Source organism: Rhinoderma darwinii, chromosome 3 (genome assembly GCF_050947455.1).
Source record: "Rhinoderma darwinii isolate aRhiDar2 chromosome 3, aRhiDar2.hap1, whole genome shotgun sequence".
NCBI lineage: Eukaryota > Metazoa > Chordata > Amphibia > Anura > Rhinodermatidae > Rhinoderma > Rhinoderma darwinii.
The window spans coordinates 371,335,081-371,349,050 of record NC_134689.1 but is presented as its reverse complement, the minus strand read 5'-3'; the positions used below and the strand labels follow the sequence as shown (position 1 = coordinate 371,349,050).

The 13,970-nt window shown below is 44.2% G+C and overlaps 1 protein-coding gene across 3 annotated transcripts in view; it reads left to right on the top strand.

Moving 5' to 3' along the window:
- Positions 1-13,970, top strand: part of LOC142748279 (zinc metalloproteinase-disintegrin-like MTP4) — an 85,426-nt gene that overhangs the window by 55,619 nt on the left and 15,837 nt on the right. For all 3 annotated transcript variants that reach the window (XM_075855380.1, XM_075855378.1, XM_075855381.1), the window contains 6 exons: positions 272-356; positions 1,643-1,770; positions 9,257-9,434; positions 9,997-10,086; positions 12,001-12,196; positions 13,341-13,401. In XM_075855380.1, coding sequence (XP_075711495.1) covers positions 272-356; positions 1,643-1,770; positions 9,257-9,434; positions 9,997-10,086; positions 12,001-12,196; positions 13,341-13,401 — 738 coding nt within the window. The remainder of the gene's footprint in view (positions 1-271; positions 357-1,642; positions 1,771-9,256; positions 9,435-9,996; positions 10,087-12,000; positions 12,197-13,340; positions 13,402-13,970) is intronic.

Sequence of the window (13,970 nt, the reverse complement as noted above, 5' to 3'; positions counted from 1 at the left end):
TCAGTCATGTGACTGAACAGCTTAGCGCTGTGTAACTGTCACCTGAACTCCCACAATGCACTGCTCCCTGCTAAAAGGAAACCAGCAGAGATTGAGTATGAATTTAGCTGTAGAGATGAACAGTAAAAAAAAACATCTTGTAACTCAAAAAAATTTAAAAAACCAAATGATTTGCAAAACTATTCAAATGTTCAAATACAAAGTCTTTCTTTTTTTCCTTTTTAAGTCATTTATTGTAGTCTGTGACAGCTGTCCACCTTGTGTTTCTCAGGAGCATTGATTTCGATGGCAGCACTGTGGGACTTGCATGGATCGGCACACTTTGTAGTAATACCAATTCTGCAGGAATTGTACAGGTAAGACATATATTATTAGGAGAGACCAAAAAAAAACAAAAACACCATGTAGTGACATACATTACTTTATAAATATTTTTTTTCATGGCCTACACCCAATAAACCCAAACGAGTGATAGTATAAAAAATATATTTAGTAGATGTATAATTCATGTATAATTCCTTGTGGTCTTTTGTGGGAAACATTGTAATCCCTGATGGTCCAGTGGGGGAGCTTCAGCAGAGGGCCGGTGTCTGAGAATTAATGAGGGGGGGGGGGTTGTAATGCCTAAAGTTCTACTGTTGTAGTTTGGAGGTTGTATTTCCTTGTAGTGCAGTGAGAACCATGTAAATCCCATTGATCCACTGTAAGGATTTCTAAGTCCTGGTGGTGCAGCAGAGTGAACTTGTGATCCTTAGTGGACTAGTGTGTGCGTACGTGTGTGCTGATGTGAGGGGGGTTGCCATCATCTCTAGTGATCCACTCATTTTGATGGGGATCTACTCCTTTGGAAAGTCACCGACAATTTAGTCTTCATGTGAATTCTATCAGTCAAAAACATTTGGTGTCAAGTATATTAGTCAAATTGTAAAGAGAACAATACATGGTCCCAATAAATCTGTAGTAAATATATTACAGCTTACATCAATTATATATATAAAAACAAAAAAAAGCATGTCTATCCCCCTGGTGTTCTGGGTAGGAGTAGTTATATTTCCTGGTGTCCAGTGGGAGGAGAAGTTATGCACTCTGTTCTCTAGTGGGAGGAGAGGTTATGCTCTCTGGTGTCCAGTGGGAGGAGAGTTTATGCTCCCTGGTGGCTAATGGTGTTGGAAGGTTATTCTCCTCTCATGTCGAATGGGAGCAGAACGTTTTTGTCTGTGGTGTCCAATGACGAAGAGATGGATGCTACATTCCTTGGTGTCCGGTGGGGGAGTATTAGGCTTCATTCACACGAGTGTGAATAACGTCCGTGTGACAGCCGTTAAAACAACGGCCGTCACACGGATTCATGCATTTCAATGGGGCCGTGCACACGACCGTTGTTTCAACAGAGCATGCACACATGTCCTATTTTACTGCGTGTCACGCATCCCTCCATAGACTGTAGTCTGTGGGGCATCCGTGACAACGCGTCCCGCACGGATCCACCTCGGACGTGGAAAACGGGTGGGCTGCGCTCGTGTGAAGGTTGCACTTCCTGGTGTCCAGAGGTGACAGTAACTTTACTTTTAGTAATCCCTGTTATAAAATGTTACAATAAGTGTAAACTTCAGATCATCAGGTTATAATATTATGTTCTCAGGACCACAGTGCTGAATATTTTCCTGTTGCCGCAACTCTTGCTCATGAATTAGGACACAACTTGGGAATGAATCACGATAATGATTGCTCCTGTAGTACCACATCTTGTATCATGGCACCAGTTTTAAGGTGGGTGAATGTAAACAAATGAGAAAACAAATTTCTACATTATCTTTTTTTATCCATTTATATATTGTTTCCTGTTGATTATTTAAAATCTTACAACATAAGTAAATACAGGAGATAGAGATAAGTTAGTGTTCTCACTTTTTTTGGGAGAGTTATTGAGGGGACACCTTGAGATAGATAATAGGCTTGTCTGAAGGTTGCAGGTTTTCAAGTTGTTTTTGAGGGTTTGGGGGCTTGAGAGGTGAATTGCTTGCGGAAGGGAATTCCAAGGAAGAGGTAAGACAAAATGTCCTACATACAAGAGTGAGAAGGTCATTAGAGAAGCAGAGAAAAGGTAGGAATGGACAGAACCAAGGTTCGACATGTAGTAGTGGGTAGGGTTGGACTGACCTACAGAGTACCAGAAGTTTATACAGTGGGCTCAGATAAAGCTGGACTGGCTCACCAGACTGACAGTACTATCTTCCAGTAGGCCCACTAGAGTACCAGAGCATCCTCCGGTGGGCCAAGGCTCAGGCACAAAAATGTACACCCTAATACAACAGGACCTTTAAGGTCCAGCAGAAGATCACTATTAGATCTTAAGTGTGCAATAATAACAACAAAGAAAACCATAATGTTGACAGTGACTTGCACATTTTTTTTTAAAATGGTGTGGGCCCTAAAAATGATTTCCTCTGGTGGACCCAATGTACCTTAGTCCAACACTGGGTAGATTAGTAAAGAAATGCAGCAAAGTTGGACAGTGCTTTGTAGATTAGGGTTAAAGTACAGGTTAGGATGTAGCCCTTAGGGTATGTTCACACGCAGTGTTTTCAGAAGTATTTTGGACGTATTACGCCTCGAATTATGCCTGAAAAAAACGGCTCCTACAAACATCTGCCCATTGCTTACAATGGGTTTTACGGTGTTCTGTTCCCACAAGGTGTAATTTTACGCGTCGCTGTCAAATATGGGGCGTAAAAAGACGCCCACAGACTTCTTGGGACGTTTTTGGACCTGTTTTTCATTGACTCCATTGAAAAACAGCTCCAATAACGGCCGTAAAAAAACGCTGCGAAAAATGCGAGTTGCTGCAAAAACGTCTGAAAATCAGGAGCTGTTTCTAGGAGTAAGAAGTAAATGGGAGCTGTGTAAAAAAACAACACACACACACACACACACACACTCACTCTCACACTCACACACATATATATACTAGTCCCACTCAATGAATTGAAACATCATCAAAAAATTTATTTATTTCAGTAATTTAATTCAAAAAGCGAGACTCGTATATTATATAGATTCATTACACACAGAGGGATCTATTTCCAGCATGTTTTTTCTTTTAATGTTGATGATTATGGTAACAGTTAATGAAAACCCAAAATTTAGTATCTCAGAAAACTAGAATGTTATATAAGCCCAATTTCAGAAATTATTTTTAATACCGAAATGTTGGCCTACTGAAATGTATGTACAGTATTTGCACTCAATACTTGGTCGGGGCTCCTTTTGCATGAATTACTGCATCAATGCGGCGTGGCATGGAGGCGATCAGCCTGTGGCACTGCTGAGGTGTTATCAATGCGGCGTGGCATGGAGGCGATCAGCCTGTGGCACTGCTGAGGTGTTATCAATGCGGCGTGGCATGGAGGCGATCAGCCTGTGGCACTGCTGAGGTTTTATCAATGCGGCGTGGCATGGAGGTGGTCAGCCTGTGGCACTGCTGAGGTGTTATCAATGCGGCGTGGCACAGAGGCGATCAGTCTGTGGCACTGCTGAGGTGTTATGGAAGCCCAGGTTGCTTTGATAGTGGCCTTCAGCATCTTCTGCATTATTGGGTCTGGAGTCTCTCATCTTCCTCTTGACAATACCCCATAGATTCTCTATGGGGTTTAGGTCAGGTGAGTTTGCTGGCCAATCAAGCGCAGTGATACTGTGGTTAGTAAACCATGTATTGGTACTATTGGCAGTTTGGGCAGGTGCCAAGTCCTGCTGGAAAATGAAATCAGCATCTCCATAAAGCTTGTCAGCAGAGGGAAGCATGAAGTGCTCGAAAATGTCCTGGTAGAGAGCTGCATTGACCCTGGACTCAATGGCAGATCATCATAGGGCATTTTGGGCGGCTGCCCGGGGCCCGAGGCTCCCGGGGGGTCCATAGCCGCCCAAAGTACAATGTAGTTTTGTCGCGTTATTGCCGCGAATCGCGGCAAAAACCGCGACAAAACTGCATTGTGTATGTCCTGCAAAGGGACCTTTAGACATAAGGTCACATGACCTTATCTCTGAAATTCTTAGGCCTCATGCCCACTTCAGTCTTTTTCTTCAGGGTGCTAGCCGTTTTTCTGACGGCTAGCACCCTGACCCATTCATTTCAATAGGGCCATGCACACTTCAGTTTTTTTGACGGTCCCGTAGCTCCGTTCCGATCCAAAGTAGAGCATGTCCTACTTTGGTCCGAGATTCCGTGACCGTGAGGCCCATGCAAGTCAATGGGGCCCTCAAAAAAACTTAAGGCACACGGAAGGCATCCGTGTGCCGTCCGTGTGTGACGGAGCCGTTGCCTACACTAATCGGCAGCCACTTGTCTCTATCAATCACTGATAGAGAAAAGAGGCTGCTGATTAAAAATAAAATAAAAAGCAGTTCATACGTACCCGGTCGTTGTCTTGGTGACGAGTCCCTCTTCTTCCTCCAGTCTGACCTTCCTGTATGATGCGGCAGCCTGTGATTGGCTGCAGAGGCCGCTGCAGCCTGTGATTGGCTGCAGAGGCGGTCACGTGGGATGAAGCGTCATCCCTAGAGGTCGGCCTTCTGACGTCATCCTGACGTGCGTGACCGCCACTACAGCCTGTGATTGGCTGCAGCGGTGACATGGGATGAAACGTCATCCCTGGAGGCCGGACAGGAGGAAAGTAAGTATGAACGTATTTTTTTTATTTTTTATTTCATTAAAATTTTATTTTCCAAGCGCCGATCATGGTACTGTCCAGGGTGCTGCCGATCAGTGCAGCCCATTAACTCTTTCAGCACCCTGGACAGTACCATGCTCGGCTCTCGGAAACACGGAGGGCACACGGCCGCTAAAACGGGCACACGGATCCGTCAAAGACGGCCGTGAAAACGGTGTTGGAAGTGTGCACGAGGCCTAACTACTGTTTAGAGACCTGCTGGTCACATGACCGCATGCCCTTGAACAGCAGCAAAATTCCACAGAGAAGACTGAGGTGAGCTGCTATGTAAGTAAAAAGGGATGGATTTGATTAAGGGGTCTGTTTTAGGGGGTCTGTATTTAGGGGGTCTATGTTTAAAGGGTCTGATGTGGGGGGTCTGGTTTGGGGACAGTATTTATGAGGTCTGGTGTCTGTATTAGTTTAAGGGGTCAGGTGTCTGTATCAGTTTAAGTGGTTTAGGATCTGTATATTTAGGGGTCTGGTCTGGGGTCTGTATTAGTTTAAGGGGTCTGGGGTCTGTATTTAGGGGGTCTGTATTAGTTTGATGTCTGGGGTCTGTATTTAGGGGGTGTGGTCTGGGGTCTTTATCAGTTTATGAGGTCTGTATTTAGAGGGCCTGGTCTAGGGTCTGCATTAGTTTAAGGGGTCTGGTCTGGGGTCATTATTAGTGTAGAGGGTCAGGTCTGGGGTCTGTATTTAGGGGGTCTGCTCTGGGGCATGTATTAATTTATGGGGTCTGTATTTAGGGGGCCTGGGCTAGGGTCTGTATTACTTAAGGGAGTCAAGTCTGGGGTCATTATTAGTGTAGAGGGTCAGGTCTGGGGTCTGTATTTAGGGGGTCTGTATTAGTTTGAGGTCTGGGTTCTGCATTACTTAAAGGGAATGTGTCGCAAATTAAATATTTTTTTAAGTAAGTTACTTATTTCTATTATATTTTTTACGTTTTTTGATGTATTTTAAAATAATAATTTGACATGTTTTCCTATGTTGGCCACCAGAGGGAGCTCTTCCCAGAATTACAGCAAGGCGAATAAGGCAAAGCAACCTGACTCACAGCTGCTGTAAATGTGGGAGGGAATATCACCCCCCCCCCCTCCTACAAGCCAGGAAAAGGTGTCTTCAAATTGCTAAGCAGTGTCCGTGTAATGATGGGGGTAGGGAAACAGACAAGTGAGCCCCAATCTACCCACCACTCAGTCCCTGCCCACCTGCAACGACCCGCCCAAGGCGACGGGGCACAACTGGGCGACGGTCCCCGCGCTCGATAATTGCACGACAGACCAACAGACAAGGGTACACAGAAGCTAAGGGAAATGGGGCAGCTGCCCACGGCAACACCGTGAGCAACAAGAGTAGTGAACGAGCAGAGTCAAACCAGGAGTGTACGAGGTACCAAACGCAGAGCAGGAGAGTAGTGAACAAGTCGAGTCAAACCAGGAGTGTACGAGGTACCAAACACAGAGCAGGAGAGTAGTCAGTAAGCCAGGGTCAATATGAAGCAGGGAAAAATAGTTCAAGAAGCTGCAGCAGGGCCAGGAAACCAACAGAGAAGAATCACAAGCAAGGAGGAACAGGAAAGGCAGGTATAAATAGACAGAGGGCGGGAGCTAGCTACGTCTGGCCAGGCTGTGATAGGCTCTCCCACTCCTAAGCCTGCCATCCTGAGTGGTGGAAGATGGAGTCAGTCTCACAGACATAGAAGCTGGTGCAGACTGATTACCTATGGGCGTTGATACAGAAGCTGTGCCTGGCAGATCCTTTACAGTCCGGCTGCCATTTTGATAGTACAAATGTAGCTGGCAGAAGCTATAGGACACACCAAAAGGCTAAGGGTATGTTCACACGCTTACTAAACAAAGGGAAAACAGCTCCTGATTTTCAGCCATTTTTTAATCAAACTCACGTTTTTGGTGGCGTTTTTTTACGGCCGTTTTTGGAGCTGTTTTTCTATAGAGTCAATGAAAAACGGCTCCAAAAACGTCCCAAGAAGTGATATGCACTTTTTTTTGGCGGGCGTCTCTTTACGTGCCGTTTTTGGAACAGAACGATGTATTTCCCAAATGGGTAGATGTTTGTAGGCGTTCTGCTTCCGATTTTTCTGCCATTTTTCGGGACGTTTACGGCATGAAAAACGACTGAAAACACTTTGTGTGAACATACCCTTAGAATGATGAAAGTGAAGTGAATGAATTTTCAGTTGACAGGTTCACACGGCATATTTGACAAGTTTTTTTTGCGCATTTTGCGTGCCAAAAACCGCAACAAAAAACGCTTGATTACGCTTGATTTTGCATGTTTGGGGGTATTTGTGTGTGTGTGGGGGGGTGCTTGCCGCTGATTCTTCAAAACAGCTGATAAGCGGCTATGAAGGATCACCAGCGCCCGTGCATACTCCGCTGCACATAAATAGGACACAGCTCTGCTGCGCACACTACACACACAGGCCTGCTGCACGTGCGCACACACACAAAGCACTGCTACATACAAACACACACTCAGCTCTGCTACACACACAAACTCAGAACTGCTACACACAGACACACACTCAGCTCTGCTGCGCACACACACACACACACACACACACACACACTCAGATCTGCTACATACAGACACACACTCAGCTCTGCTACACACACACTCAGCGCTGCTACATACAGACACACACTCAGCTCTGATGCACACACTCAGCTCTGCTACACACACACACACTCTCAGCTTTGCTACATACAGACACTCAGCTCTGCTACATAGACGCACACTCAGTTCTGCTGCACACACACACTCAGCTCTGCTGCACACACGCACACAGCACTGCTACATACAGACACATACTCAGCTCTGCTACATACAGACACACTCAGCTCTGCTGCACACACACCCACACACACAGCACTGCTACAGACAGACACATACTCAGCTCTGCTACATACAGACACACACTCAGCTCTGCTACACACACACACAAGTTCTTGCCGCCTACACTCCTCTTCCTTGTGCCTTCGCTTCATTGAACATATGGCCGGAAGCCGCGGCGGGCAGTCGTCATCTTACTGTCCGGCAGCGGCTTCCGTTCCACATGAAAATGGCGCCGGATTTCGCTCTACGAACGAGCTTCATTCTGGTCTGTGTGGGAACGGCTCCCGTTCGCATTCTCTATGGGATTGTATGTGCCGTATAGATAGTATGTGTCATTAATCGACACATACAGAGATGGAAAAAAAATGGCAGCCCCCATAGAGAAGTAAAAGTATGAATACATTAAAAAGTTGAAAGTGACAACATAAATAAATAACATTTTTGTTGACATTATATAAAAAGCAATATAATTGCAAAAAAATAATAATCATGACACCTTCCCTTTAAAGAAGACAGGTCTGCGGTCATTATTAGTGGAGGGGGTCATGTTTGGAGTCTGTATTAGTTTGAGGTCTGTATTTAGGGGGTCTGGTCTGGGGTCTGTATTTAAGGGTCTGGTGTCTGTATTAGTTTATGGGGTCTGTATGTTGGGGCCTGGTCTAGGGTCTGTATTAGTTTAGGGGGTCTTTATTTAGGGGTCTGTATTTAGGGGTCTGTATTAGTTTAGGGGGTCTGGTCTTGGGGTCTGTATTACTTAAGGGAGTAAGGTCTGGGGTCATTATTAGTGTAGGGGTCGGGTCTGGGGTCTGTATTTAGGGGTACGGTCTGAGGTCTGTATTTATTAAGGGTGCTTGTTCTGCAGTCTGTATTTGCTTAGGGGGGTCTGATCTGGGGAATGCAATAGTTTAGAAGGTCTGGGGTCTGTATGTATACTATGATCTAGTCTGGGATCCGAATTTATTAGTCTGAGTAAAAGGGGTTGTCCGGGCACATCGATAGGTCATCAGAATAAAAACCGGTCCGTGCCCGGACAACCCCTTTAATGTATGGGCCTGGGCCTTGGTGTCTGAATTTGTGTGTTTCTATAGAGGCTGGAAATGGCTGCAGAAGCGAGGAGCAAATATGTCTCACCAGGAGAAGTCACCATACCGGTCTGTGTCAGATGTAGAAGAAAAGAGAACGATTCCCATCAGAGAAGACGTCACTTGTGAGTCACTGGATCTATAGAGGATCTGTCCCCTCTGTCTGTTGTAGGAAATCCTTGTATTCCACATAAAGTCTTTCTATACCCAGGACTAATAGACAAATGCATGTTACCATTCTCATTGTCAGGAGGATGTCTCCCTACACAGTGTGATACTGTCAGCGATGGTTGGAGACTGTCAGTATGTAGGGACACAGCCCTTTTACAAGGGGAATCATAACAACAATTTGTCAATGCTCGCACAGAAAGGTGGTGTTCACTATAGACACAGCAGAGCGGCGGTGGGGAAGGGGGGCCCAAGTTTGTGGAATAGCCCAGGGCCTATGGTCTACTTAATCCGCCACTGTCTGAACTATATATATATATAAAATGAAGTAAAGAAATTTGACACTGTAAACATCGGCCGTCGTTGTGTATGGGCTCCACAAAGTAATACAGTCCAACAGATAGTAAGTATCTCCCTTCTGTTTCTGCTCTATCCACACAGTCAAATCCCCCCGAGAACCTTCAGTTCCTGTAGTCGGCAGGACTATCAGAACTTTATCCTGCAACATATGCCTCTATGCATGAAGGACAAGCCAAATATGGATGAAATCCAGTCGAATTCTGTGTGTGGCAATAAATTCACAGAAAGAGGAGAAGAATGTGACTGTGGCACTGTGGAGGTAACTTACCCCCCCCCCCCCCCCCCATTGTCAGCAACCATTTATCTTAGTTGAGTAAATAGTTGGTTATGTGAGTTAAAGCCCTTTTACACCGGCCGATAGGCGGCCAGTGCAGTGACCGCCGATCAACGAGATATCGCTGATCGGCGCTCGTTTGCTCATGTCACAAGGAGCTATGGATGGGGACGAGCGGTCGTTACTCCGATCGCTCGTCCCCATACATTATAATCATGTCGGCAGCGCGTCTCCCTGTTTACAGGGAGATGTGCTGCCGAAAACGATAATATTTCCCTTTTTTAAAACGATACAACCAGCAGATGATCGAGCTGTGAAAACGAGCACCACTCAATGAGACAGCTCATTGATCGGCGCTCATTTGCAATGATCGCTCATTTAAATTATGTTGGCAGCACATCTACCCGTTTACATAGGGAGATGTGCTGCCGACTAACGACCATTTTATTTGCTGAATAAATGTGCACATCAGCCGATGAATGAGCGTTTGCTCGTGTATCGTCTGATCGTTGCCTTGTTTACACACTCTATCTCCTCTTCATTGCAGGAATGTACTGACAAATGCTGTGATGCTGCCACCTGCAAACTTAAACAACGTGCCCAGTGCTCAGAGGGTGAATGCTGTTCAAACTGTCAGGTGAGTGACATTGCGGAGGTATTCTATTTTATTGCTTTATTGCAGGACATTTGGGTCTCTGTTTCAAAGTAAAGAGCTCTGACCGCTATAGAAATTCTCTATGTGGCCAAAAGTATGTGGACACCTGACCATCACACCTATATGAGCACGTTGGACATCCCATTCCAAATGGTGAGACTTTACTCTCCTGGGAAGGAACTGATGTGGGACAAGAGGGTCTGGCTCGCAATCTCCGTTCTAGTTCATCCCAAAGATGTTTGTTGGGGTTAGGGTCAGGGCTCTGTGCGGGCCAGTCAAGTTCCACCTTATTATACTCCTCACACCATATCTTGATGAACCCAACTTTGCATACTAGGGCACATTCATGCGGCAACAGGAAAGGGCCTTCTCCAAACTTTGTCACAAGGCTGGAAGCTACACTTGTGTAAAATGTTTTTGTATGCTGAAGAATTAACATAACCCTTCACTAGGAAAAGGGGCCAAAACAAGAAAAAAAACAAAAACATTTCAAGACGCTTATCCCTCCTCCACTAAATTCTAGAATACTCACTATACATTCCGTCAGACAGCGTTCCCCTGACATCCACCAAACCCAGATCATCCATCAGACCGACAGATACTGAACCGTAATTTATATCATCAAGAACCCAATGCTCCAGAATCCAGTGTCGCGTGCTTTATATCACTCCAGCTAACGCTTGGCATTGGGCTTGGTGATCTTAGGCTTGTGCGCAGCTACTATCGAAACCTATCTCATGAAGCTTCGAACGCACAGTTCTTGTCCTGATGTCACTTCTAGAGGCAGTGTGGATCTCTGTAGTGAGTATTATAACAGATGTATTGGTGATTTTTACAAGACATGCACTTCATCATTCGGCTGCCCCGCTCTATGAGTTTGTGTGGTCTACCACTTCATGGCTGAGCTGTTGTTATTCCTAAATGCTTCCACTTTACAATAATAGCACTTACATGTGACCAGGCAGATCAGAAATTTCACAAACTGGCTCGTGGTAAAGGTGGCATCCTATGACAGTGTCATGGTTACTGTTCCTGAGTTAGACACATACTATTACCAATGTTTGTCTATGGAGATTGCATGGCTGTGTGCTTGAGTTTATGCTCCTGTTTGCAATGGGTATGGCTGAAACACCTGAATTCAACAATTAGAAGGGGAGTCCACATACTTTTGTCCATAAAGTCTACATTAACAAACCCATCATCACAAAATGTTCAAACCACAAATTACATGATGCTAAAAGATGGACATTAACTATTGCAGTACCTCCAGGTAGGGCTACATCAGACTTGATTTGTAGTCATAGCCTTTAATTAGGATTTCACATTTGTCTAATGAGGGAAAATTACCATCAGAACTTTGAGTTCCATGAAAGTAAGAACGTATATATGTACACATAAATTACTACTAATGATATCCTTATACGTTTATGAAGAAGTACCCTTTTTAAATAGAAGCCAGCCCTGCAATAAGGGCTTCACCGCAGATCTAAATTCTCTAACGTCCCCTGTAGTGGCCCTTGCAGGGGAAATGTATGGTTGGATGTGGCTACCCCCAGCCATCACAGCTGATCGTTGGGGTCAGCCACATCCAACCATATATTTCTCCTGCACTGGCCACTACAGGGGAAATTTAGAATTACATGCCAACTATGTAATGTATAGATTGGCCAGGTTTGCCAGGGATTGTTGTTGTGAGATAATAAAGTGGTCCCTGAGTAGGGGATGACCTCATTTATGAAATATTTCTGACTCTGATTTTGTTAAGAAAAATTTCAATGCAAAAGAAAAAGATATATAATAGAAAATTATAATAAAAAGTAGATAAAAGGAAATGTTCATTAAAGCTGAGTGAATATTATAATAATCTTCGGCTTAATTATTGTTTTCCACCTACAGCTGAAAACAGCAGGTTCTGTGTGTAGAAGTGCCAAAGACGACTGTGATTTGTCTGATATGTGTGATGGAAAATCTGCCACATGTCCCTCTGATCGCTTCCGGGTGAATGGATCTCCTTGCAAGGATGGAGAGGGTTATTGCTATAATGGGAAATGTCCCACCCTTAAGAACCAGTGTGAAACTTACTGGGGAGCAGGTAAATCATACAATCTCAACTTCAAAATGGTCTGACATAGATATTGTAGAGGAAAGTGCATAGTCCTTTAAGGAAATAGGCATTTTAAGCTCAATTCTGTCCTAGAAGAGGCCTTTTAAAATGATATGGTGTTCAACTTAAGCTTCCCAGTTTTCTGACTGAGGCCTTGCTTACAAAGTTTCTTTAGGCCTTGTTCACACAGTGTAGATTTGATACAGATTTTGCATGCATTTTTTAAGCCTAAACTAGAATTGGATCCAGAAAATAGACACTTTAAGGCCTTCCTTTATATATTTCTTCTGTTTAGGCTCCGTTCCTGGTTTTGGGTTAAAAATACATGCAAAATCTGCATAAAATCTGTACAGTGTAAACAAGGCCTTAGAGTGGTTATTTGCTGCAGAGACGTCTACTACTAGCAGCTTAACTGGGATTTAAAAGCTGAGCTCAGGTCATCTAACCCTGATCACCTTATAAAGCTTCTAAGACCAATGCTTAGGAGTTGTACACAGCCCCCATCTAAGGCCCACAACCCTTTAGAAGTCCACTTTTATATGACATAATTATAGGAAATCTATTAGGCTGGGTTCACACGACCTATTTTCAGACGTAAACGAGGCGTTTTACGCCTCGATTTACGTCTGAAAGTACGGCTCCAATACGTCGGCAAACATCTGCCCATTCATTTGAAAGGGTTTGCCGACGTACTGTGCCGACGACCTGTCATTTACGCGTCGCTGTCAAACGACGACGCGTAAAAAAGAGGGCTCGTCAAAAGAAGTGCAGGACACTTCTTGAGACGTAATTTGAGCCGTTTTCATTGATTCCAATGAAGAACAGCTCCAAATTACGGCCGTAATTGACGCCTCACAAAACGCGAGTACACGCAATTACGTCTCAAATTACGGAGCTGTTTTCTCCTGAAAACAGCTCCGTAATTTCAGACATAAATGCAGTTATCGTGTGCACATACCCTTATATTTTAACTCCTTATAAATGGTTGTTCCTTCATACTATAAATTAGAAGGGTATAGGTGTGCATATGTCTTTTTAGAGGGTCTTGTTTCCTTTTTAACTCCCGGGATTTTTGTATTTGCCTTTAAGAAATGTTCACTTTTTAAAAGCTTATATCTTGTCCATGTACTAGGGTCTAAGGCAGCAGAGAGTTCCTGCTATGATACCAGCCGAAATTATTGCCCCCAGCCTAGGTAAGTATTGCCTGCGGATTACTAAGGTATGTTAAAGGCTATGTACACCTTTGAGGGCTTTTTTTTAAATATATATATATATATATATATATATATATATATATATATATATATAGCAAGGTAGAAGAAAAAAGCAGCACTTCGTATTTGTATATGTTGGTGCTATGCGATCCTGACCTCGATCCAACGGTCCTATAGGTATATGTAGAAATGACCGCAGCACTCCAAAAGTTGATGTCAAACAAAGATGTGGTTTATTATTCCATGTTTCAAAGACAAGCTACGTTTCAGTCCTCTCACAGGACCTTTTTCAAGCTCCTTACTTTTGGAGATACAGCTGTTCTGTATTCTCTATACAGAACAGCTATATCGTTCGCTTTACACTGATTCCGTCAGTCTCGCGGACCTGTCGGGTTCAGTGTCAGCAGGTCCTGCTTGTCTCTGACACACAGGATCCACTTGTAAACAATCACATCTAAGTCTGGTCCGCGGGACTGATGGATTCAGTGTAAAACGAGTGATACAGTTGTTCTGCAAAGAGAACACAGAACAGCTGTATCTCCAAAAGT